The sequence below is a fragment of the Paramisgurnus dabryanus genome, chromosome 3, assembly GCF_030506205.2.
Source record: "Paramisgurnus dabryanus chromosome 3, PD_genome_1.1, whole genome shotgun sequence".
Lineage (NCBI taxonomy): Eukaryota > Metazoa > Chordata > Actinopteri > Cypriniformes > Cobitidae > Paramisgurnus > Paramisgurnus dabryanus.
This window is the reverse complement of record NC_133339.1, coordinates 14558464-14583469: the sequence shown is the minus strand read 5'-3', so window position 1 is coordinate 14583469 and position 25006 is coordinate 14558464. Positions and strand designations below refer to the sequence as shown.

General features: G+C 36.4%; 2 protein-coding genes across 2 annotated transcripts; both read right to left on the bottom strand.

Moving 5' to 3' along the window:
- Window positions 1-246: 246 nt before the first annotated feature.
- On the bottom strand, window positions 247-5768 carry LOC135769022 (uncharacterized). Its single transcript, XM_065278387.2, has one exon. The coding sequence runs from the start codon at window positions 5765-5767 to the stop codon at window positions 4577-4579; it is 1191 nt and encodes a 396-aa protein (XP_065134459.1). The 5' UTR covers window position 5768; the 3' UTR covers window positions 247-4576.
- A 7638-nt stretch (window positions 5769-13406) lies between these two features.
- LOC135769035 (uncharacterized) lies at window positions 13407-23331 on the bottom strand. The gene is made up of 2 exons (XM_065278399.2): window positions 21987-23331; window positions 13407-14985 (listed from the first exon to the last, which is right to left on the bottom strand). Exons 1-2 carry the CDS (start codon window positions 23329-23331, stop codon window positions 13778-13780), a joined length of 2553 nt encoding a protein of 850 aa, XP_065134471.2. The 3' UTR covers window positions 13407-13777.
- Window positions 23332-25006: the final 1675 nt, after the last annotated feature.

Genomic DNA, 25006 nt, shown 5'->3' with positions numbered 1-25006 from the left:
TTTATTTGTCTCTTGTTACCTTAGAGACTCCGATTGTTTAAGTTAATTCTCTTATCTTTAGTCATTTAGTAACGTTAACTTTCATTATGTTAACTAACGTTTTCTGTCAATAAATATATGTTTTAAGTCCTATATATCTTGTTGAAGTCATTTTTATATATTTTTATATCAAATACAATGTTATCGAAATCGAATATGTGATGCTAATTTGTTTTTAAATTAGAAAATAAGCTCCAGTTCATGTTCTCTGAACAATAAACACTGTTTAACGCGTGATTTTTAATATGATTATTTGCATTCAGGCATGTTAAAATAAAGGTTTGGGGAACATTATCAGAATGTTGAGGCAACGTTAGCAGATCGTTTGCCCCACAGGTCTGACCATCTTCTAAGCATTCATTCAGTGAATTTTTTCTATTGTTTTGTGGCCCAGACAGCCCAAATTAGTTTGAGCATAGGGCCCATATTAACACCTCTTCAGCCTGGTTATGGTCGTCTAATTATTATTCTTTTGTCTTTATTATAATTACTTACACATTTCTATTCACAGTGTTTTAATTCCTCCATTCTCTGATCTAACATCTCACTTCACCTACTTTGACTCAAATGCCTTGCTTACAAAAATGCCAATGAATAAGCTTTACCAATCAAAATTATTCATAAAACCATCTCTCTCATATATTGTATGTAAGCTTAGCACACCATCAAAACATTTGTTTTGAAAAATTATTTGGATTAAAACCAAACTCACAACATCATAAATAACCATACATGCTCCGATGTGGCTTCGGATTAAAATGAAACTGAAAATACATTATTTTATGGTATTTTGCAGTGCTAATGCTATTGTCACTTAGCATAGCATTATAAAAAATTATAGCACAGCATTATACTGTATTGTTATGAAAATAAACGACATGGTTTGAAGAATGCAGATAAACCAGATATATCATCTCAAATGTGTTTAATGTTTTCATGTTTCATCAGTCAAACATCTTTATTTGCCTGTTATTGAACAACACAACAATTTCTACATGACTGTACTTGCTGTGCGCCATTCGGCTGTGAACTACGGTAGCCTTCAGTGGCTCATTAAAATGGTTTTCGCTTTTTTGGAATAGAAATTGATTAAATATTGCTCCTCTCTGCACAAATTAGACGTAAACATAAAAATGAATCAATATTCTCCAAATATGCACACTTTCAATTAAAAGCCACAAGGGATGTTGTTTTGTTGAGTGCCATGCAGGAGTATTTTTCTCAGTAAGTGCTACTGATGGTAATATTTCATTTAAAAGATATGGACTCAGTTTTTCATTTTCATAACTCCTGACACAAATGAAGAAATTACCGTCACTATAAGATTTTCAAAATAAAAAAAACTTAAGTCCTTTTTAATGAAGTTTAGTTAGTTGATGTAAGTAGCCTATATTTACACTAACAGTAACTTTGAGGATTGTTACACGCATGTTCAGAATGTATACTCAGAATATTGGCTTGAATGTGTCCCATTCACCCAGTCACATACACCCTGCACAAATGAACTCACATACTATTATTTGTTGAATGCACGCAGGTAAAAAGGTAAAGGGGACTTCGTTTGTGGCAATTACAAACAATATCAAAGTCAAAATTTGTTTTTTTTTGTATTGTTTATTTAGTGTTGAGATTTTTTCTACTCTATTTATAGCTGTTGTTAATAAATATCTAAGTGTTTGTCTTATTTTTTTTAATGTTTATCTTTTCATTTAATCTTATATATCCTTGCAACACTATATTCGTTAGAAGCTACTCTATAAATGCCTTACTAAACTGTATGTAGCTATGACCTGTAGTGATATAACAGTGAGTGAAGGATTTTGTGTTTATTTCTTTCATGTGTAGTCAACGTCTGATAAGGATAAAAAAAAAATGCATTTTAACCTTAGACTTTAAATGTTGATGTTTAAACCACTATTGTATAATACATAATTGTTCTGCAGTCAATACACAGTTTTTACTTCAATTACATCAGAAGTAACTGTAATTAAATTACCAAGTAATCCCTTACTTTACTTTTTTTAAGGATTACATAATTACTTTCTAACTAGTTACACCCAACACTGACCAGGCGATATATGTAGTCTTAATTTGTGTGTTCAATCTGCATTTGAAAGGAATTGTAATCTAGCTAAATCAAATAAAATGACTCTAAATCAAGTAATTTTAGCATGCCAATGTCAACTCTAATCATATTAAATGGGGCTGCACAATACTGGAAAAATTAGAATCACGTCTTTTAGTTTTTAAATGAAGATCACAATTTCTTGAAGATTTCATGAAGAACACATACTTCACAAGAGACAAAATATGAAATGCTGTAAACTTTTTTAAAATGTTTATTCGTTTGAATTATTATTATTTTTTAATCTAAAAGATTTATTGACTAACTAATATATTTTATGACTGGATTAAAGAAAGCAGATCATAAACATTAGTGTTTATATGTAAACTATAAACTCTCATAGTCACAACACACGCAGCCAGTATGAATGTGCCACTGGCGCATACGTGAAAACAAAGCACAATATACGCAAGCTTCATCCACGCTTTGAACGTGCCATTTATGGAGTGAATTTTGTGCCATAATTAAACAAACAAATCCAGCGTTTTACAAAAAAAACTTGATCTGCTTTGCAAAATAAAAACTTGACTCTTAAACAAACAGAAAGCACTTTGCAAATACAACAGGCAATTTGAGAGAAATGCATGTGTGTAACAAATAAATGTACTGTGTTTTTTTGCACGAAGGGCAACCCTATGATCTCTCTGATGAAGCCAATGCAGAAGGGATTTAAACTGCAATTCATCGACTGGCTTCAAAAGGAAGTCAATTCCCATAGACCTCTATTAGAGGTCGACCCATATGGGTTTTTCTCTGGCTGATACAGATATTTAGAAATCAGGGCAGCCGATGGCCGATATGTTTGGCCGATTTTCTATATGTACATAATAATCAAAATGTTCTCATCATTAGCAGATATTTTAAATGTAAAAATGTCACTATTGAAGTCAAAGTATTTAAAAAAATGATGACTGGTCTTTCTGAAGAGTTTTACAACCTCCTCTGCACCATGCATTTATCAGACACAGATATTACCTGACACTCTGCTGTCATCGTCTTTTATCAGTTTTTTACCATGGCTTTTGTTGCTTTGTAGGATAAAATCCTTATTTGGTAGACCTGATAATTTATTTATTCATCATAAAGTTAACATAGTAAATGTCTATGTTTTTTAGTTGAGACTGTTATTTAGGGCAAATCTTTCTAAACAAATTTACATTCTCATTTCTAAGGCGCTATAAGTGACTGATTGTGCTGACAGTGACGTCTTGTTTAGTGTTGGGACAGATCTGTTGTTTCAACCGTTCATTCAAACAAATCCGTTCAAAGGAGTAAGTTCGTGAATCGGACGCGCTGTGTTCTAATCCAGGCTGAGCAGCGCAAAACTGTAAACAAAGTGTTACTGTAACAACACAAAAAACATTTCCTCTGTGGATATGATTTGGTCTTCCGACCTTTCGCCATCGAGTCAGTTTTGTTTTAAATAATAAAAGCAGGGAGACAGTTGATATGAGAGATGATGAGACATGGTTTCTGAATGCCTCCGCAAAAATTGACGTCGGCGGACTGACCGTTGTCATCGAAACGACTTTAGTATGTTTGGGGCAGACAGACGCAGGTGCGTTTCTGTATTATTTCTTTGAAAACAAAACCAAAGGTTTAAAAAAATAAGAACAAAAGTCAAGCAAGCATTCTATGCATTTTGTTGTCAAGGTAAGTGCACACACACAAACACACACGTCTGTTTTGGTGGAACATTCCATATAATACGTAATTAACAGTGGTTCACTTCCGCGATTTGGTACGATTGCACTCACATTAGCAGCGAACCGATCTGGAGTTCACATGAACCGGACCCCAGACCACCCTTTTTAAGCGGACTCGAGTACGTTTCGCGGGTGCGCACCCGAGTTCGGAAGACAGCGTTCACATCATCCAAATTTACCGAACTCTGATGTCAATCGAACCCGGGTGCGCACCAAAAGTGCTAATGTGAAAACGCCCTATGTTAAAGGGGCTGAATTTAAGTTATTACTTAAAAAAATCTTTAAGATAGAGTTTTCATTTGTATATTTTTGAGGCAACCATAATGTATTTTAAAGAATGACACCTTGAGTGTCCTCCACGGTTGTCTCTATCAGCCTGTAGGCTCTTTTCTGTGTGAAGGAGTCGGGTCCGAATTGGCGCGAAATTCAAAATGTGACGTCATGCGCGTGCTCGTCTACCTGGGCGTTCCATATAGACGCGTACGGCAGTCATTAGTAAACAGTGGCAATAGCTAGCATGTTTCAAATGGACTCTGTAGACGGAAAGAAGCGACCAACTTCCAGACACTTACGGAAACTCCGCGTAAGTTTAAAAAAAATCCTTATCTAGTGCGGCCAAAATAGTGTGTGACCGGCGTCGGGGAAAAGACAAGATAAACATCGGATTGGCATTTGATTCTTGGAGTGTTCAACCATGGCACAAAATTCACTTCATATTTCCACCCCTGTGAGCTTTCATGTGCCAGATAAGGGATGATTGAAAAGTAAAACTCTTTCCACACGGTTTACATGTGAACGGTTTTTCTCCAGTGTGAATTCTTGTGTGTTTCTTAAGAGCACCTTCACTTGTTAATCTCTTTTCACACTGAAGACACATGTAAGGTTTCTCTCCAGTGTGTCTTCTCATGTGAGTTTCAAGTCCACGTTTATCTATGAAACTCTTTTCACACTGAAGACATGCATGAGGTTTCTTTTCGCTGTGAGTTATCATGTGTGACTTAAGGTTGCTCCACCTACTGAAACTCTTTTCACACTGAAGACACGTGTGAGGTTTCTCTCCTGTGTGAATTGTAATGTGTGCTGTAAGGTTGACTTTAAATCTGAAACTTTGTTTACACTCATGGCATGTGTAAGGTTTCTCTCCAGTGTGAATTCTTGCGTGGTCCTGAAGTTTACGTTTGTCTCTAAAACGCTTTCCACACAGATGACACGTGAATGGTTTCTCTCCAGTGTGAGTTCTAGAATGTTTCTTAAGGGCACCTGCAGTTGTAAAACTCTTTCCACACTGATGACACATGTAAGGTTTCTCTCCAGTGTGAACTCTTATGTGTATCTTAAGTTGTGTTGTATCTGGGAACCTCTTGTCACAATGATGGCATGCGTATGGCTTTTCCCCAGGGTGAACTTTCATGTGCCTGAAAAGGGCTGTTTGAAAGGTAAAACTCTTTCCACACAGATGACAAGTGTAAGGTTTCTCTCCAGTGTGAGACATTGTGTGTTCCTTAAGTTGACTTTCATATGAGAAACTCTTGTCACAATGCTGGCACGCGTGTGGCTTTTCCCCCCTGTGAGCTTTCATGTGCCGGTTAAGGTTCGATTGAGAGGTGAAAAACTTTCCACACTGTTGACATCTGAAAGGTTTCTCCTCACTGTGAGTTTTCATGTGCCTGTTAAGGCCTGATTTACGGGTAAAACTCTTTCCACACTGTTGACATGTGAAAGGTTTCTCCTCACTGTAAGTCCTCTTGTGATCTGCAGGGCGTTCATCTTCACTGAAACTATTTTCACACTTTATGTCTTCTGTCTTCAGAGTTTCTTTCTGTGAAACATTATGGTTTATTTTTACAATCTGATGTTTCTCATCCACTTCAGCTTGACTCTCCTCTTTCACTTCCATCATATCTAAAATGAAGACAGTAAATAGTTCATATTGATAAACCAGAATGACAAAACACATTTGAGATTGTCATGTATCCATGTTATTTTTAATGTAAATTAAATGATGTCATTTCTATTGACAATTTCTGCTCTTGTGCGGTGTTCAAAACCCTACAACACTTGTGATGTTTCCAATATCACAAACATTGGATTCTATCTTTTTGTCAACTTGTTTCTTGCAGTTAGGACTGGTTTTGCATTTCATTTTTGGGGTAACTAATCATAGGCCTAATTAATTTGAATTTAAGATTTTAGTAAAAATAGCATCTGCGAATAATTTTGCAAAATTCCAGGAATGTTCAAGGCTGGAAACATTACATGGGAATTAACAGGAATATATGAGAATTAATGGGAATAAACTGGCAATTGACAAAATTGCGGAGATGCCACACTTAAAAAAAGCTCTCATAATTGTTTAAAACAACAAGATTTGATGCAATTACTACCCTGCATATTCCTCATTCACATGCACACTGCTTAGTGAAGAGCCGTTCAGGCCAAACCCCCTGCATGTACTTGCATTCTTTCTAGGGGTGTCACGATTCTCCGAAACCTCGATTCGATTACATTTTCGATTATAAGGTCATGATTCGGTTCAATTCTCGATTTTTACAAAAAATGCTATGCCATCATTATTTATTACTATTATAGTTTCACATTAACATGCACATTGCGTGCTTTTCCTCGCATGGTTTGTGGGCTTCACTTTATGCGAGAGAGCTTGTAGAGAAAGGATTCCTTCTTGCACGCACCTGGACTCCAAGCATCTAAAATAAATCCACCGCGTCATAAGCAGCTGCACTTCTCTCTGTCTCACATGCTCTCACATCTGTCCGAAGTCTAAACATAAACTAAAGTAGTAATCCTTACGTATTTGTTCAGTTTTATGCGTTTCATTCGAGCTGAGGCAAACTATCCCTTTTGTTTAAAATATAACTTGCTGCATCTAGGCGCCTCTCTCACTCTCGCGCACGTGCAGAGAGCTGCGCTCAGTCTGAAGTCAGATCACTAGGTAGTAATCCTGTTTATGATTTGCATTTCAAGGAGTTGTAGCAATAAATCCCTCGTGTTTAAAATATAAATCTCTGAGAGTTTTTTTCCCCTGCTTGGCAAGCCGACCGGATGTGACATGGGGGCTTGGCAACATTGATGATCCCATTTTTTTATTCGAAGTTCGAGGTTGTGCCTTAATTTCGACCGATTTCGATTTAAAATCGAAATCGTGACACCCTTAATTCTTTCATAACACGCACAGATAATTTCTTGAATCCCGCACACAAAATATGTCAAAATGTCCATATTTGCATGTTTTCATGTAAATTACATAAATGTCTTTAAAACTACATTGTGCTGTGTGTAAGCTAGCGTGCAACAACAATAGTGTTACAGAGGTCAAACGTTTCCTGTAGTTTTTCACTAGGTTTGCACACACTGCAGGAGGGATTTTGGCCCACTCCTCCACACAGATCTTCTCTAGATCAGTCAGGTTTCTGGCCTGTCACTGAGAAACACAGAGTTTGAGCTCCCTCCAAAGATTCTCTATTGTGTTTAGGTCTGAAGACTAGCTATGCCACGCCAGAACCTTGATATGCTTCTTACAGAGCCACTCCTTGGTTATCCTGGCTGTGTGCTTTGGGTCATTATCATGTTGGAAGACCCAGCCTCGACCCATCTTCAATGCTCTAACTGAGGGAAGGAGGTTGTTCCCCAAAATCTTGCAATACATGGCCCTGGTCATCCTTTTACTTAATACAGTGCAGTCGCCCTGTCTCATGTGGAGAAAAACGCCCCCAAAGAATGATGCTACCACCCCCATGCTTCACAGTAGGGATGGTGTTCTTGGGATGGTACTCATCATTCTTCTTATGACCAAAAAGTTATATTTTGGTCTCATCTGACCACATGACTTTCTCTCATGACTCTTCTGGATCATCCAAATGGTCATTGGCAAACTTAAGACGGGCCTGGACATGTGCTGGTTTAATCAGGGGAACCTTCCGTGCCATGCATGATTTCAAACCATGACGTCTTAGTGTATTACCAACAGTAACCTTGGAAACGGTGGTCCCAGCTCTTTTCAGGTCATTGACCAGCTCCTCCCATGTAGTTCTGGGCTGATATCTCACCTTTCTTAGGATCATTGAGACCCCACAAGGTGAAATCTTGCATGGAGCCCCAGTCCGAAGGAGATTGACAGTGATGTTTAGTAGTGATGCAACAATACACATAGTTCACGGTTCAATACATATTTCGGTTCTTGTCCACGGTTTTCGGTTCGGTTTCGGTTCTGACGCCTTGGCCTATTAAAGTGTTTTTAATTGTTCTATGCTTAGGTAACAGGAACAGTGATATGTTAAGAAGAAAAAATATTGGTTTTAATTGCAGTTCTCTTTATTTTATGTAAATGAAAAAATCAGACATATAAAATGATATCCTATTCAAACTGGGGAACATGTGAATTCACTACATTACATAAATTGGCCATTTTATATACCCTATATAAGCCCAATTTGTGTCATTCGCATTGCCCCACGCGAATTTGCATCTTTACATTGATGTTGTATGTAATCTACACGTGCAAATAATTCATCCACACCTCAGATTTAAAAGACAGTTTTGCTGCTTCTATTTGTTGTCGTACTTCTGTTGGGTGTGTGTGTGCACGCGAATGAAATCTGACACCAGCATTGCAAGCAGAGTTCAAGCAGAGTTAACGCAGCTAGCGCACAGTGACTGGATATCAACTCGCTGTGGCATTTATAAGCGTGCAGATCATGCGGACGCGCACATTAACAAAAGTGCAGGGAATATAAAACTGACAGATTTGGATGGATAAACCGAAGTAGGAGAACTTGCAAAATATAGCAGGTGTGTTCAAAAACTTATTTTCCTTACTGTATATTGTATATATTTTCTTTTTGAGAGAGAGAGAGAGAGAGAGAGAGAGAGAGAGAGAGAGAGAGAGCGAGAGAGACTTTGTAGACAAAGTCAATAAATTTCAGTCTGATGCAATAACATTAACTACATTTTTGGGGTAAAAAAAATCTCTCTATAATGACGTGAACACAACATGAGGTTTAACTGTAGCAGAGCATTGCATGGAGATCACAGTCATTCAATCCACTGAAGGTTGCTTTGGATAAAACTCTTTACCTGATGTTTCAATCTAATTCTACTGAATCTATTATAGATGCAGAAAGTTATCATCTCATGGATTTTAGTTTATTTTCCCCTCATGTTTCTCAATGTTTTTATGATTATTCCTCAACCATCAATAATAAAGATGGAAAAATAGACACCAACCTATTTGTTCCACAGTATCTTCATCCTTTATTCTGCATGGTTGTGGATCTGTCATCTTCTCAAGCTCCTCTTTCACCAGCATCAACATTATGTCATGAAGATTTCAGTTGTCACACATGGAGTGATTTCTCTGTGTGTTTGACTCCAGCATTTATTGGTGGATTGTTGTAGGAGGAGCTTCACTGAAGGTCTCAATCACTTTCACTCTATGGGTGTAAACTAGAAATGAAAAGAGAGGCATTAAAACATTTAATGTCAGTAAAACATTCATCATCTGTTTCAGACTTTTTAATGTTTTACTTGTTTAGATGCATTATCTGTCATAAACAGTTTGTTTCTAATGTTGACCCTCATGTTATACTAAGATTGGCTTGTATGTTATGGGGTGTAATGATTCACTTGTTTTCTCATGCATTAATTACAGATCTAAATGTTTGGTGTAGACCTGGGTGATTCTACCCAATTAATTCGAATAAACATTTTGATTAAGGTTTTCACAAATTTACAAAGTCATGTCAAACAGAAATGATTCAGACATCATCTGATTATTGCAGAGGGGTTTTCCTGCATTGAAAATTATTTAGGACCCACCCAGATTACAAAAAAAACATTTATATTTATTATTTTATTTAGTTTTAATCTGTGGACACTGTGGGAGAAGTAAACTGTGTTGTTTTCTCTCTCCCTCCCATGTTTAAGCTCTCTGTTCCTCAGCTTTATTTTTCAACAGACAAAAGTACAGATGACTGAAAACATGACCTAAACCTCACGTAATACTTGTACCTGAATTATAACTGCGTGTGAAACAAGTCTGCGCTGGCGGCATCTATTTCAGTGCAATGTCTACACAGAGTCTACTCAGCCTGCATAAAAAGGTATGACCAGAAAACAAACAAACAATACAATTAAATACTTCTTAATTACTGACAAAATTACTTTCAAATCGGTTTGCAAAGGGTTGGAAAGTTTGTGGTTAATTTCTGGAAATTTTCCATGAGAAGTGGAGGAATTTTTAAAATATTCCAAATCAGAAACTTAATAAAGGAATTTACAAAAATGTACATGATTTGGGAAATGTACATTAATTATATTATATACAAACATAAATAAGCATATTGTTTGGTCATAAGCAGACATGCAAGGTTATACCAATGTTAAAAATGCCATTTTATTTATGTAGAACTTTAATTGATTCTTTCAGTGAAGAAGTAACACAAAAGCATAATAAACGTTATTATTGTTTTTATAATAGTGCTCGCTTATATGTAGATATCTGATTTTCTAGCTAGCTACTGTATAAAGATATTTTGGTATTTCCTAGTTAAACTTTAATACCATAGATCAAATATATTTATCCAAGTTTATCATCAAAACTTACTTGACTTGATGAAGTCCTTGAGGTCGAATGCAAGTGTGGCTTCTGTGGAGGTCAAGGCCTGAAAAATGGAGGGGAATCAATCAACCCCCTTAATGATATATGGAGGATTTCTTAATTTCAGGGGGATTGAGAGTGTATTGGTGTGATGAAGGATGGATGAATGTGAGGATATCTATCTATTATAGGCAGATATATAAACAATATTCACCTTTAGTATATAGACAGAATTTGATTAAATTATTTGTGTTTAAACTAAATTTTCTAGCAGGTGTTACCCTCTATTTGTTACAATGAACCCCACCTATGAGGTAAAGTTTGCACTGTCACTTTCGGTGTAATTGTACAATAACGGTAAATCCCAAGGGGCAGTTTCCAGGACAGGGTTTAGATTAATCCAGCAGGACAAGGTTTTAGTTATTTTAGGCCATTTAATTTGTTTAACAAACATAACTTACAAAAACAACAACTTGTGTGCATACTGAGACAGAACAATGGCAATAATGTATTTACACTTATGTCAGTGCGAGCTGTTTTCAGTCAAGACAACTCAAATATGCATTTTAGTCTATAAATCCGCCCCCAAGTGTTCATTTGTAACAGAGATGTGTGTGTTGATTGTGTAAAAAAATTGATGAGAGAGCCAAAGCCAAAAAGCGTTAATTTGTACTTCCCTCTTCCCTAACGTTACTAAATATAAAAAGGTAAATTAGAACTAAAATAAGAAGTGGTAAATAAATACAAATGCAGTTTTCGGTTAATTTTAAAGTTGTCTGAATAGCGCACATCTTCTATTTAAGTCCTCGATCTCCACAGTACACTGGTTCATAATACATGAGTAAAAACATTTAATAATATTGGTATTAAACGTGCTGGACATTACCTCAAAGTACACAACTGTATGAGTCAGGAGATGTTTATGACGCTGTCCGGACAATGGATCCCTGCTCCAGAGACAACAGTGAGTCCGGGTCAGATTTTCAACTTCATCTCACTGCTAACGGTTAGCGTATTAAGAAATCCTGTCTTCTGCTGACAAACCAATAAAATAATCGAAGACGGATTAATTTACACGTGGCTGAAGACATCAGGCTCTACTGACGATCGCTTTAAACACTGATTCGCGAGGCTTCAAAACCTTTACGAGTCTTTTGATTCGAATCTTCTTCTTCTGGAGTTTTATGGCGGTTGGTAAACCAACTTATGGTGCACTACCGCCACCTACTGAACTGGAGTGTGGAGCACAGACGTGCAAGGAAATAAAAAACACAAAATTATCCTAAAAAAACCCACAAAGGGATGGTTTCCCGGACAGTGATTGTCTTAAGCGAGGACTATGCCTTAGTTTAATTAGGAAATATACCTAGTTTAAACAAACATGGCTTACTACACATTACTTGTGTGCATTTTGAGGCAAAACAAAGGGCACTGATATATTTTAAGATATGTCAGTGGAAGTTGTTTTTAGTTTGGACAGCTCTTACATTTATTTTAGTCTAGGACTAGTCTAATCCATGTCTGGGAGCCCCTATATTATCCCATATAACCCTATATGTTTAACGAAATTTTATAATGGCTCTATACTTCCATTGCTCTAAATTACATTCCAAAAAGCTTTGTATATTTTAAGTTTTTATGCCCAATTTTTCCATTTCCCTAATTAATGATATTCTTTCATTTTCAAACTATTAATAAAATATGCTCTATTGTCTCTGTTTGACCACAATGTCTACATTTACCTGTTGCATGCTTTCCTATTTAAAAACAATGAATTATTTAGTCCAGAATGTCAGATTTGAAGACATGAAATTATATAACTGTTTGGCTTTAAACTTAATGTTTAAGATTAGGCATATCATGGTTTAAATTTTAATTATTATTTCTGTTGCTCACATGTGAATTGAACAATATATGTTTTTTGGTATATACAATCAACCCCAAATACCAATTTATTATTCAATTAGCAATTTTTGATAACTTTTAATGGACTTCTTAAAGTTAGCAAACTTGCAAATAGAGCATGTAAACACTGACAATATATTTACACTGAAATATAGGGTTGTTATAAAAATCCAAATAAAGAGGAAGGCAGTCAACATATCCACATATGCCAATTTGCAAAGGACTAAAGAGCGAGTAATAAAAGCATACTGTAATGTAACCCGGAAAAAAATGTAATAAGTATAACACACATTACACTGAATTCCCCATTAGTCGTTTCAGTCGTTGTATTGTGGTATTGTTAATGTATTTGTGTGTGTGGTTGTATCCTGTTGTTTTACTATTAAAGTACATGTCTTTTGTATTCACTCGTCCTCATCATCTCTTCATACCAGCATCCGTAACAATAAAAGGAATTGAAGTGTTTTAAAATGAATGAATGTCTACCATTTATTTTGCAAGGCCGGTTAAATTTAAATAGATCATTTGTATTCAAATTCAAAGATAACAACATTAATATCAAACATAAAGATCAGCATAGAAAATAAAAGTCAAGGAGACAAAGTCATACCTGGCAATAGACACTCTAAGACAGAAACAGAGTTGTGTAGAAAGATTCTTGTAAAAAAAAAAATCCCTAATGTTTGAATACACTGCAAAAAATGATTTTCAACAAAAAAAATCTTAGTATTTGTGTCTTGTTTTCAGTAAAAATATCAAAAAAATCTTAAATTAAGATGCTTTTCTTAATGAGCAAAACGACCCAAGAAAATAAATCTAGTTTTTAGACCAAAAATATCAAATTTAAGTGATTTTGTGCATAAAACAAGCAAAGAAAATCTGCCAAGGGGGTAAGCAAAAAATCTTGAACATTTTTCTTAAACATTAAATTCAAGAAAAATGCACAAAATCACTTAAATTTGATATTTTTGTTCTAAAAACAAGACATATTTTCTTGGGTCATTTTGCTCATCAAGAAAAGCATCTTAATCTAAGAATTTTTAGATATTTTTACTGAAAACAAGACAAAAATACTAAGATATACTAAGATATACTAAGACATATGAAAGGTCTTTCTCCAGTGTGACTTCTCATGTGAGACTCAAGTCCACTTTTATCTCTGAAACTCTTTTCACACTGAAGACATGCGTGAGGTTTCTCTTCAATGTGAGTCATCATGTGTATCTAAAGTTGAGTTGTATCTGGGAAACTTGTCACAATGCTGGCATGCGTAGGTCCTTTTCCCCACTGAACTTCGCATCGTCCATTTTTTTAGTCTGTTTACACACTGTTGACGCGTGGAAGGTTTCTCTCCGGTTTGAATTCTCATGTGTAAATTAAAGCCAGATTTTAATGTGAAACTCTTTCCACACAGATGGCATGTGAAAGGATTGAGTGCGTCTTAAGGCTATTTAGGCTTGTATAACTCTTTTCACACTGAAGACATATGAAAGGTTTCTCTCCAGTGTGAATTCTCATGTGAGTCTCAAGTCTATTTTTATCTCCGAAACTCTTTTCACACTGAAGACACGCAAAAGGTTTTTTTTCACTGTGAGTTATCATGTGTCTCTTAAGATGAAGTTTGTCTGGGAAACTCTTGTCACAATGCCGGCATGCGTATGGCCTTTCACCACTGTGAACTTTGATGTGCCGGATAAGACTCGATTGAAAGGTGAAACTCTTTCCACACTGTTGACACTTATAAGGTTTCTCTCCGGTGTGAATTTTCATGTGAAAATTAAGGCTAGATTTTAATGAGAAACAATATCCACACAGATGGCATGTGAAGGGTTTCTCTTTGTTGTGAAATTTCATGTGTGCCTTAAGGCTACCTAGACATGTAAAACTGCTTTTACACTGATAGCATATGTAAGGTTTCTCTCCAGTCTGATTTCTCATGTGAGTCTCAAGTCTACTTTTATCTATGAAACTCTTGTCACACTGAAGACATGCGTGAGGTTTCTTTTCACTGTGAATCATCATGTGAGACTTAAGATGAGTTGTATCAAGGAAACTCTTGTCACAATGGTGGCACGTGTGTGGCTTTTTCCCACTGTGAGTTTTCATGTGGCGTTGAAGGCTCCATTGAGAGGTGAAACTCTTTCCACATTGTTGACACATGTAAGGTTTCTCTCCAGTGTGAATCCTCATGTGTGTTTTAAGGCCAGATTTTGATGTGAAACTCTTTCCACACAGACGACATGTGAATGGTTTCTCTCCAGTGTGAATCCTCATGTGCTCTTTAAGGTGAGCTTTTCTTCTGAAACTCTTTCCACACGGTTGACATGTGAAAGGTTTCTCTCCGGTGTGAATCCTCATGTGCGCTTTAAGGTTAGCTTTTATTCTAAAACTCTTTCCACACGGTTGACATGTGAAAGGTTTCTCCTCACTGTGAGTCCTCTTGTGATCTGCAGGGCGTTCATCTTCACTGAAACTATTTTCACACTTTATGTCTTCTGTCTTCAGAGTTTCTTTCTGTGAAACATTATGGTTTATTTTTACAATCTGATGTTTCTCATCCACTTCAGCTTGACTCTCCTCTTTCACTTCCATCATATCTAAAATTAAGACAGTAAATAGTTCATATTGATAAACCAGAGTGACAAAACACATTTGAGATTGTTTGACAAAAGCAACATGTCATGTATCTGTTATGTGTTATGTTTCATGTGAAGTACATCATATCATTTCTACTCTCAATATCTGCTCTTGCAGTTTAACTCTAGAAGAGCATTGCATGGAGATCACAGTCATTCAATCCACTGAAGGTTGCTTTGGATAAAACTCTTTACCTGATGTTTCAATCTAATTCTACTGAATCTATTATAGATGCAGAAAGTTATCATCTCATGGATTTTAGTTTATTTTCCCCTCATGTTTCTCAATGTTTTTATGATTATTCCTCAACCATCAATAATAAAGATTGACAAATAGACACAAACCTATTTGTTCCTCAGTATCTTCATCCTTTATTCTGCATGGTTGTGGATCTGTCATCTTCTCAAGCTCCTCTTTCACCAGCATCAACATTATGTCATGAAGATTTCAGTTGTCACACATGGAGTGATTTCTCTGTGTGTTTGACTCCAGCATTTATTGGTGGATTGTTGTAGGAGGAGCTTCACTGAAGATCTCAATCACTTTCACTCTATGGGTGTAAAATGGAGATGAAAGAAGAGACATCAGAATAAATCTGTTCAGTTCTTTGGTTTGTGTCAGATACATATTCACACGCTTATTTCTGTAACTGCATGTAATTCATGTTTAGGGTCCTGTCTGATGTGACTGATTTTATTAAAGAAATATTAATTTAATACAACTGTATAAAATCACCAGTTTAGTGAATAAAACCTGTTACGAGAAGCCTAACATGGGAAAATTATTAGAAAGACGCCAAATTTTTTTCTGGTCAGTTTTTAGGAAAAGTCATGAAATATTAACATTTAAATGATATTTCTGAGCAAATAGACCAATGGGGACTCTCTTACCCCCAAAACTGAATTTTGTGTTTTAAAATGACATATTAATTTATTCCTCTGGCTATTGAAAACAAACTTTTGCTTTGTTCGTAAATTTAAAGGAAAGCTTAAGAAATCACCGTAATAAATTGGGTGTAAATGGGAACTATCAGTCTGGAATAATGAGGTTTATCAAACATTTCAATATAACCAGCAGATGGTTAACAGCCCTATTACTTTTGATGTGACTGAAACAAAAACATTTCATTAAGGGTGATGGCTCTGTTAACAGCTCTATTAACAATGATGGGTGGTTTTTCAATGTTTTTAAGAAAAGCAACAAAAAGCAGATTTCAATCTAACTATGTACAGATCTGAAGATCAAAGTGATGGAGGAACTACTTACAAAATGTGTTTTTATAAAAAGTAATCTGTATGTCTGTATCTGAGTTTAGAGAGAAATTTATACATTTTGCACTGTACACCATTCATGATGCAGATGAGGTACAGTAAAAAAAAGGTGAATCAAAAGTTAAAAAGGACATATCACAAGACTTTTATAAGATGTCAAATAAATATTTGGTGTCATCAGAGTACGTATTTGAAGTTTTTAGCTCAAAATTCCATATAGATAATTTATTATAAGATGTTAAAATTGCCACTTTGAAGATGTGAGCAAAATGTGCCATTTTGGTTGTGTACTTTTAAATGCAAATGAGATGATCTCTGCACTTAATGGCAGTGCTGTGGTTGGATAGTGCAGATTAATGGGTGGTATTGTCCCCTTCTGACATCACAGGGGAAGCCAAATTTCAATGATCTATTTTTTTACATGCTAGCAGAGAATGGTTTACCAAAACTAAGTTACTGGGTTGATCTTTTTCACATTTTGTAGGTTGATAGAAACAATGGGGACCCAATTGTAGCACTTAAACATAGAAAAAGTCAAATTTTCATGATATGTCCCCTTTAAAGGGACTGTGGAAATTTAATCGACATTTAGTTTGACCCTTTTCATGCTCATAGAGTAATGTCCCTGTATCATGTGGGTCCTAAAATGTAGAATGTAATAATCTCAAAATTATGGTTATTATTTGATTTCATTGTAACCCCAAGGCGACATCTAGTGTACATATCTATGCCTTGATGTAACGTCCATCTACGCATTTCCGCCAGTGTGCATTTTTGTTTATTTTCTTCTGCTAGTGTCAGCAAGAGAATGCGATGCAGCAACAAAGCGGTTGTAGCAGCAAAAACACAGCAAAATAGATAGAAGATGGGCGTGTGTTTAGCACTGCAGAATATGAAGTTAAGTAAAGCGAAGTGTTTAAGTTATTAATCCACAAGAACGTTAATCCGGCTTCCCTCTGTCACGGCGCACATTTCAAATTTCCAATGTACACGACTGAAACTAAAAATGGAAATGGCACAAATCTGTCACACAGCACCAAAGAGTATAGCAGAACAAGAGGCGAAACTCTGATTCGTTTTTGGCAACAGCCACCAGGTGGCGCTTCAATAGCACGGCCGCCATTTTGGAATGAAAATTCTCACAGCCAATTCATTCTGAGCGAATCTCACAGCCAAATCAGAAGCGTAATAGTAAGTTTCTTAAATTAAAATTTTGTTCACTTGCTACACCTACACGAAACGCTGTATTGTCTTGTATGTATTTGTTATGTTGTTCTTGTTATCAGTTGTGGAATCCAATCACTAAATAGATACACATTTGGTAGTTTTTTTCTTGCTTTATTATGTAATTCTAATTTAAGCTACTTTACACATTTACTATTATAATTAGTTACCAACTCCACTAGGTATGAAATATATTTTGTACATATAAATCCCGTGGATCCCGCTACAACATGATAATCTTATAGAACATGATGCACTGTTCTGTCTGTTATCCTATAATGGCCACTTTTGGACAGTGGCTGTGTTTTATTACTTAATCCATTTCGAGCAATTCAGATGTATATGTGTGTGTATATGGAGCCAAAATATTATGTGTGAATGAGTTTATGTCGGTATGTATGTATGTTAAATTAGCCTATATAAAAGTGGAAGACTTGTCTAAATATCTGAAAATAAGCTGTAAAAAGGGATTAATGATCACTGGTCTGATTGTATGTTATTCTGTGTTATCATCATTCAGTTTGAATTTGATCTTTTAATGTACAAAGTAGATGATATTGCCATCACTTCTAGTTAACTCCTGAGTCGCTCTCATTCCAAAATGGCGGATACTTAGGGCTGCTGCTGGGCGCTGGTGTTGCAATGGAACGTTCTATTGACTTTCACTTCTTGTCAATATAAGTTCTTTGTTAGCATGAAAAGAGGCAAGGATTTGAATTCATTGCCTTAAAGAAATGTGTCGTAAAGCTTTTTGAGGCGCGATATTTGAATTCATATTTATAAAGTCTTTTACGGTCGCTGATGAGAACTGGGATCAAGATCGTTGGATAAGGGACGGAATTTGGATTGGTTCCTCTCAATCGCTTGAATTTTAAAGATGTGGATTGCAGCAAATGAATAAAAAACATCTTTTGTAAATTTATGTTATGTTTTGGTGTAATTATTGATGCATAGGGGAAAACACATTTTGAGTGTCATGGCGAAGAAACAAAATAGTTACATGATTACAGAAATGTTATTTATTTTAAGGTTTTAAAATGTTACAGTTTTAGTTTGGTCTTTTTTAATATTGTGTAATTCTCTGAGTGTCATGATCATTTCATTAGGTAAATGGGTAAACTGTCTTACATAAATAAGTCAGAAAATATGACTGAAAACATGTCATTAATATGGCTGAGAAACGCCAAGCCCGCAATTTTAATAATTATGAATAGGAATAACTTACGTACAAATTTGTATGTCTGTAAAGCTGTTAATACGTAAATAATTAACATATTAGTCCTGTCAAAATGTCAATATTATATATTTCAGTGTATTTTAAACATAAGTAAATGTACATGTACAACTACACTTTACGTAGAAATACACACGTATTCTCATGAGAAGCACCGCTCCCCAGTTGAGTTATGCCTTTTGGTTATGTTATCATTTTGTAAACTAATTCTGATGAAGAGCCAGTGTGCTCGAAACGTAACCTGATGCCATGCACTGTTTTTAAATAATAAATATTTTTGATACTTTTGGAACTTTGGTGTTGCCGACTTTGCATTACTATACAGTAAACTAAATTTCAAGAATCGATTTTTGACATTCTTGAATCGATTCAGAATCGTCCACGTCCGCATCGCGATGCATTGAAGACCAAATTTTGGTCCCACCCCTACTATACAGTACTATACATTGAAACCATGACCCACCTAGACAGGTAAAATCTACTTTAAGAGCCACCAATTCTTTAACTGGAAGTATAAGGAAAAAACAATTAATTCCTTTTGGTAGAGTTATTTTAAACAAAGCAATAGTAAAAAAAATATTTTTAAGACGCTTCCTAAATTGTTAATTTTACCAAAGTTAAATAAAGTAAAGCGAACTAGCCTACTCATCCTGTTTTTACAGGCAGACAGCACTTCGCACGCGGCCAGTATTAATGTACCACTGGCGCAGAAAGCCAAGCAATGAATGCGTGCTCCATTCTCATTTTAAACTGGCACATACGTGAAAGCAAAGCACGATAAACGCGAGCTTCACCCGCACTTCAAGTGCACCATTTATAAGTGAGTTATTAAACAAACAAATCCAGTATTTTGCAAACAACTTAATCTGCTTTGCAAAGGGAAGACTCGACTCGCAAACAACCAGAAAGCGCTTTGCAAAGAGAAGGAAAATGCAGTATCAAATTAATGTACTGTGTTTTGCACCAGAGATTCTCTCAGCTTGATTTTCTCACAAATGTGACCAAATGATTGGCATCTGGCATTTTAAACTCTCGGAAAACCCATGAATTTGTTTGTTTAATTATGGCATAAAATTTTATTAAATTTTATTTTCTTGTCATGGTTAAAAAGGAAAAATGAACAGATGCAAAAGTACACGGATCACTGATTAGCTTCAATTTATTGATTACAAAATGAAATATGATATAAAACCATTCATTAAAAGTACAAAACTTTTGTACAACATGAAGTAAACACAAGATTAATCTAGTTACAGTACAAAGGCAGTGATTCAGTGTTAAGATTCTATAGAAAACATATGTGATTTAAGTTATGAAACTTAACTTTAACATCAGTTAAAACGATAATAACAAATAACAGACTTCAGTTGAATAAGAAAAGAAGTAAATTGATAAGACCAAATACCAGTTAGGGGTTGTTTACACTTGGTATTAAGATGTGTTTTCATCGATCGGATCACAAGTGGACGAGAAAACACATCACGTTTACACCTGGTATTTAAATCCGTCTCTTTTGTTCACTTTCGACCGCTTCTGTCCTGAATACTGTGAGGGGACGGTCCGTGAGACAGAGGGCGAGTCTCTCTGCTGTCATTAAACGCGAGCGGGAGTAAGGAGTTTATATGGACGAGAACTAATATTATGTCGGAGTCCGCTGCTTATTTAGCAGGTAAACATGCTGCACAGTGTTTTGTTCGTGTATATGTTAGAGCTTTCTCTGATATATCAGCGCAATTGATGAAATAGGATCGCGCAACTTTCACATACTTTCAAAACGAAACTACGTAGATCAGCCGCTTTAGTTTGATCTATGAAAGGCTAAAAATAGCGCTGTACGCCGTGTGTTCGCGCCAGAAGTCAGAAAAGACTTGAACATTGTGTTTAGTACCTCAAATTAGATAAATGGATGGGGGGGAAGGCGGTCGCGTGTGGCTGTTCGAACACATTCAACCACATGTGCATTTACACTACAAAAGCAATCTGCTCGAAAGGGGTTTAGACTACATCTGAATTTGGTTGAAAGTGGTTGAAAGTGGAAGAGCTCAAAATGTTTTGAACACCATTTACACCTGTCATTAACGTCGTCCACTTGTGATCAGATCGATGAAAATGCATGTTAATGCCAAACAGCCTCTTAGATGCACTATACTGACAAAAGTTTTGGGACACCTGCCTTTATATTCTTAATCCATATGGTTTAATTTGGAGTTTTGTCCACCCTTTGCAGCTATAACAGCTTCAACTATTCTTGGAAGACATTCTACAAGGTTTAAGAATGTGTTTATAGGAAATTTTGACCATTCTTCTAAAACACATTTGTAAGACACTGATGAAGGCCTAGCTCGTAGTCTCTGCTCTAATTCATTCCAAATATGTTCTACTGGGTTGAGGTCACGACTCTGTGCAGGCCAGTCAAGTTCCTGCACACTCACTCTTTGCTTTGTGCACTGATGCACAGTCATGTTGGAACAGGAAGGAGCCATCCCTAAACTGTTCTCACAAAGTTGGAGCATGAAAATGTCCAAAATGTCTTGGTATGATGAAGCATTAAGAGTTTCTTTCACTAGATGTGACTGGAACACCTGAATTCAATGATTTGGAGGGGTGTCCCAAAACATTGGGCAATATAGTGAATAGCCAAAGGGAATATTTCATGTTTAATGATCAGACACTGAAGGGCAGAGCAGCTACACTGAGCCAGCGGCAAATTTCAGAAGGATTTGCAGAGATGAATCTCTTTGATCAACTTGAACTCACATATCCAAAATCATCAGAGGAAATTTTAATATTAGGTCCTATCTTTACTAACTGACCACAGATTTAAAGTTTATTCATCTATATTCTCGACTAAACGGCTACATTTTATGACACAGAAAGAGTAATATTTCAAATATTTTGCAGGAATTAAGCTTCAATGCTGTTGATGTGAAATGCATTCTGGGAAAATCATATGTCCACACAAGTCACCTTCTGATTCATCCTTGATAAAATGAGCAGATCAAGAACACATCCTGAGATGTTATGTGAACTTGACTTGATGTGAACTTGGTATTGGAGCAGTACTTGGGCCGCGAGTGATGACGTTTCACAAGAACACAAGTACATACATCTTGGGCTTTTGTGCACATGTAGACTTTGAGTAAGGATCCTCCAGACAGTTTTATTAATAAGACCTCAGCTGATTTCTAAACTTTGTTGCCATACCCACACTGTTGACACATGAATGATTTCTATTGAGTGTGAAATCTTGCGTGTTTTTTAAGGTTAGCTTTTGTTTTGAAACTCTTTTTACACTCATGGCATGTGAACGGTTTCTCTTCAGTGTGAGTGATTAAATGTACATTAAGGTTTGGTTTTGTCCTGAAACTCTTTCCACACTGATGACACACGTATGGTTTCTCTCCAGTGTGAATTCTCACATGTGCATTAAGGTCAAATTTCATTATAAAACTCTTTCCACAGTGTTGACAAGTGAATGGTTTCTCTCCAGTGTGAATTCTCATGTGTCTATTAAGGTCACATTTCGTTTTAAAACTCTTTACACACAGATGACATGTGAAAGGTTTTTCTCCAGTGTGAATTGTCATGTGTGACTTAAGATTACCTTTACTTGTAAAACTCTTTTTACACTGAGGGCATATGTAAGGTTTCTCTCCAGTGTGAATACTTGAATGTGTCTTAAGTTCACCTGCAGTTATAAAACTCATTCCACAGTGATGACACACGTGTGGTTTCTCTCCGATGTGAATCCTCATGTGTACGTTAAGGTGAGGTTTTGTTCTGAAATTCTTTCCACACAGATGACAAGTGTAAGGTTTCTCTCCGGTGTGAGACCTCATGTGTATCTTAAGGTCACTTGTAGATGGAAAACTCTTGTCACAGTGATGGCACATGTTTGGCTTTTCCCCACTGTGAGCTTTCATGTGCTGGTTAAGGTTCGGTTTAAAGTTGAAACTCTTTCCGCACTGTTGACATGTGAAAGGCTTTTCCTCACTGTGAGTTTTTATGTGCTGGTTAAGGTTCGATATTAAGGAGAAACTCTTTCCACACTGTTGACATAAATAAGGTTTCTCTCCAGTGTGAGACCTCATGTGTCTCTTCAGGTAACTTTTTTTTGTAAAACTCCTTTCACACTCATGGCACACATGTGTTTTTTTTTTAATGTGACTTCTCACATGAGTCTCAAGTTTACTTTTATCTCTGAAACTCTTGCCACACTGTTGACATGTGAAAGGTTTCTCCTCACTGTGAGTTTTCCTGTGCCGGCTAAGGCTCGATTGAAAGGTGAAACTCTTTCCACACTGTTGACATGTGAAAGGTTTCTCCTCACTGTGAGTTTTCTTGTGCTTGCTAAGGCTCGATTGAAAGGTGAAACTCTTTCCACACTCTTGACATGTGAAAGGTTTCTCCTCACTGTGAGTCCTCTTGTGATCTGCAGGGCGTTCATCTTCTCTGAAACTATTTTCACACTTTATGTCTTCTGTCTTCAGAGTTTCTTTCTGTGAAACATTATGGTTTATTTTTACAATCTGATGTTTCTCATCCACTTCAGCTTGACTCTCCTCTTTCACTTCCATCATATCTAAAATAAAGACAGTAAATAGTTCATATTGATAAACCAGAGTGAAAAAAACACATTTGATATGTCATGTATTCATGTTATTTTTTAATGTGAAGTACATTATGTCATTTCTATTGTCAATTTCTGCTCTTGCAACAATTGTGGTGTTTCCAATATCACTAAACATTGGATTCTATCTTTTTGTCAACTTGTTTTCTTTCAGTTAGGACTGGTTTTCATGCATCTAAATATCTTAGCGAAAATAGCATTATCTGTGAATAGCGTTGCAAAATTCCAGGAATTTTCAAGGCTGGAATCTTTCCATGGCAATTAACAGGAATATATGAGAATTAATGGGAATAAACCCATTCAATCTCGGCATCTTTCCTCCTGTGGCCCTGTAGTGGACAGTGTGACGGTGAGGCAGTGCTGATTAAATATTATTATACCACGGACCTACTGAATGCTGTATTCTGATTGGCTGAGAAATGTTCCTTGGGTGCTGATTATTTTTCAATAAATGGACTGCATTTATATAGCGCTTTTAACAGACCTATGGCCATCCAAAGCGCTGTACATGTTGCCTCACATTCACCCATTCACTCACACATTCATACACCGACGGCGGTGTCAGCCATGCAAGGCGCCATCCAGCTCGTCGGGAGCAGCTGGGGTTAGGTGCCTTGCTCAAGGACACCTCGACACTTGGTCCAGTGGAGCCGGGGATCGAACCACCAACCTTCCGGTTTGTAGACAACCTACATGAACCACTGAGCCACTGCTATACACAATAACCGGATGCCTAACCTTTAAAATGTTTTAAAACTAGGCACCAGAGCAATATTTTTGGTAACCGTGGTATAAGCAGAATAATTGACTCCATTGAATTATTTGAAAATAATGCACACCCACGGTGTAACGGCACGATGCGTATTATTTTCTTATAATTCAACAGCTCGTCATCAATTCCTTAATAACTTATTTTTGATTTAAGATCTTACAAAAAAGATGTAGGCCAATATGAAATAATTATTACTCAGTACTAAGGGTGTCACGATTTAGATTTTAAATCGAAATCGATCAAAATTAAGTCACAACCTCAAACTTTCAATTTAAAAATTGGATCGTCGATGCTGCCATGCCCTTATGTCGCCATGCTGGAAAAAAAAAATCTCAGAGGTGCCTTTAACTCTTTCCCCGCCATTGACGAGATAAGTCTTCAATAAAGAGAAACTGCTTCCCTGCCAATGACGACAATTTCCGTCTTTCCGCAATACCGATATCACACCCACAACTTATTTTTGAAGAATCCTGTTTGTGAACAAACCTTTGAAGAAACTGCTGGCGGGGAGAGAGTTAAAATCACTGGTCGAGTGGAACGCGATTTATATTTTAAACATGAGGGATGTATTGCTACAGCTCCTTGAAAATCATATCATAAACAGGATTACTATCTGACACTTGCGCGAGAGAACCGCCAAGATGCAGCGGGTTATATGTTAAACAAAAGGGATAGTTTGCCCCAGCTCGCATGAAACCCATAAAACTGAACAAATACGTAAGGATTACTACTTTAGTTTATGTTTAGACTTCAGACAGATGTGAGAGCATGTGCACGTGAGACAGAGCGGAGCGCAGCTGCTTATGACGTGCTGGATTTATTTCAGATGCTAGGAGCCCAAGATGCGCAC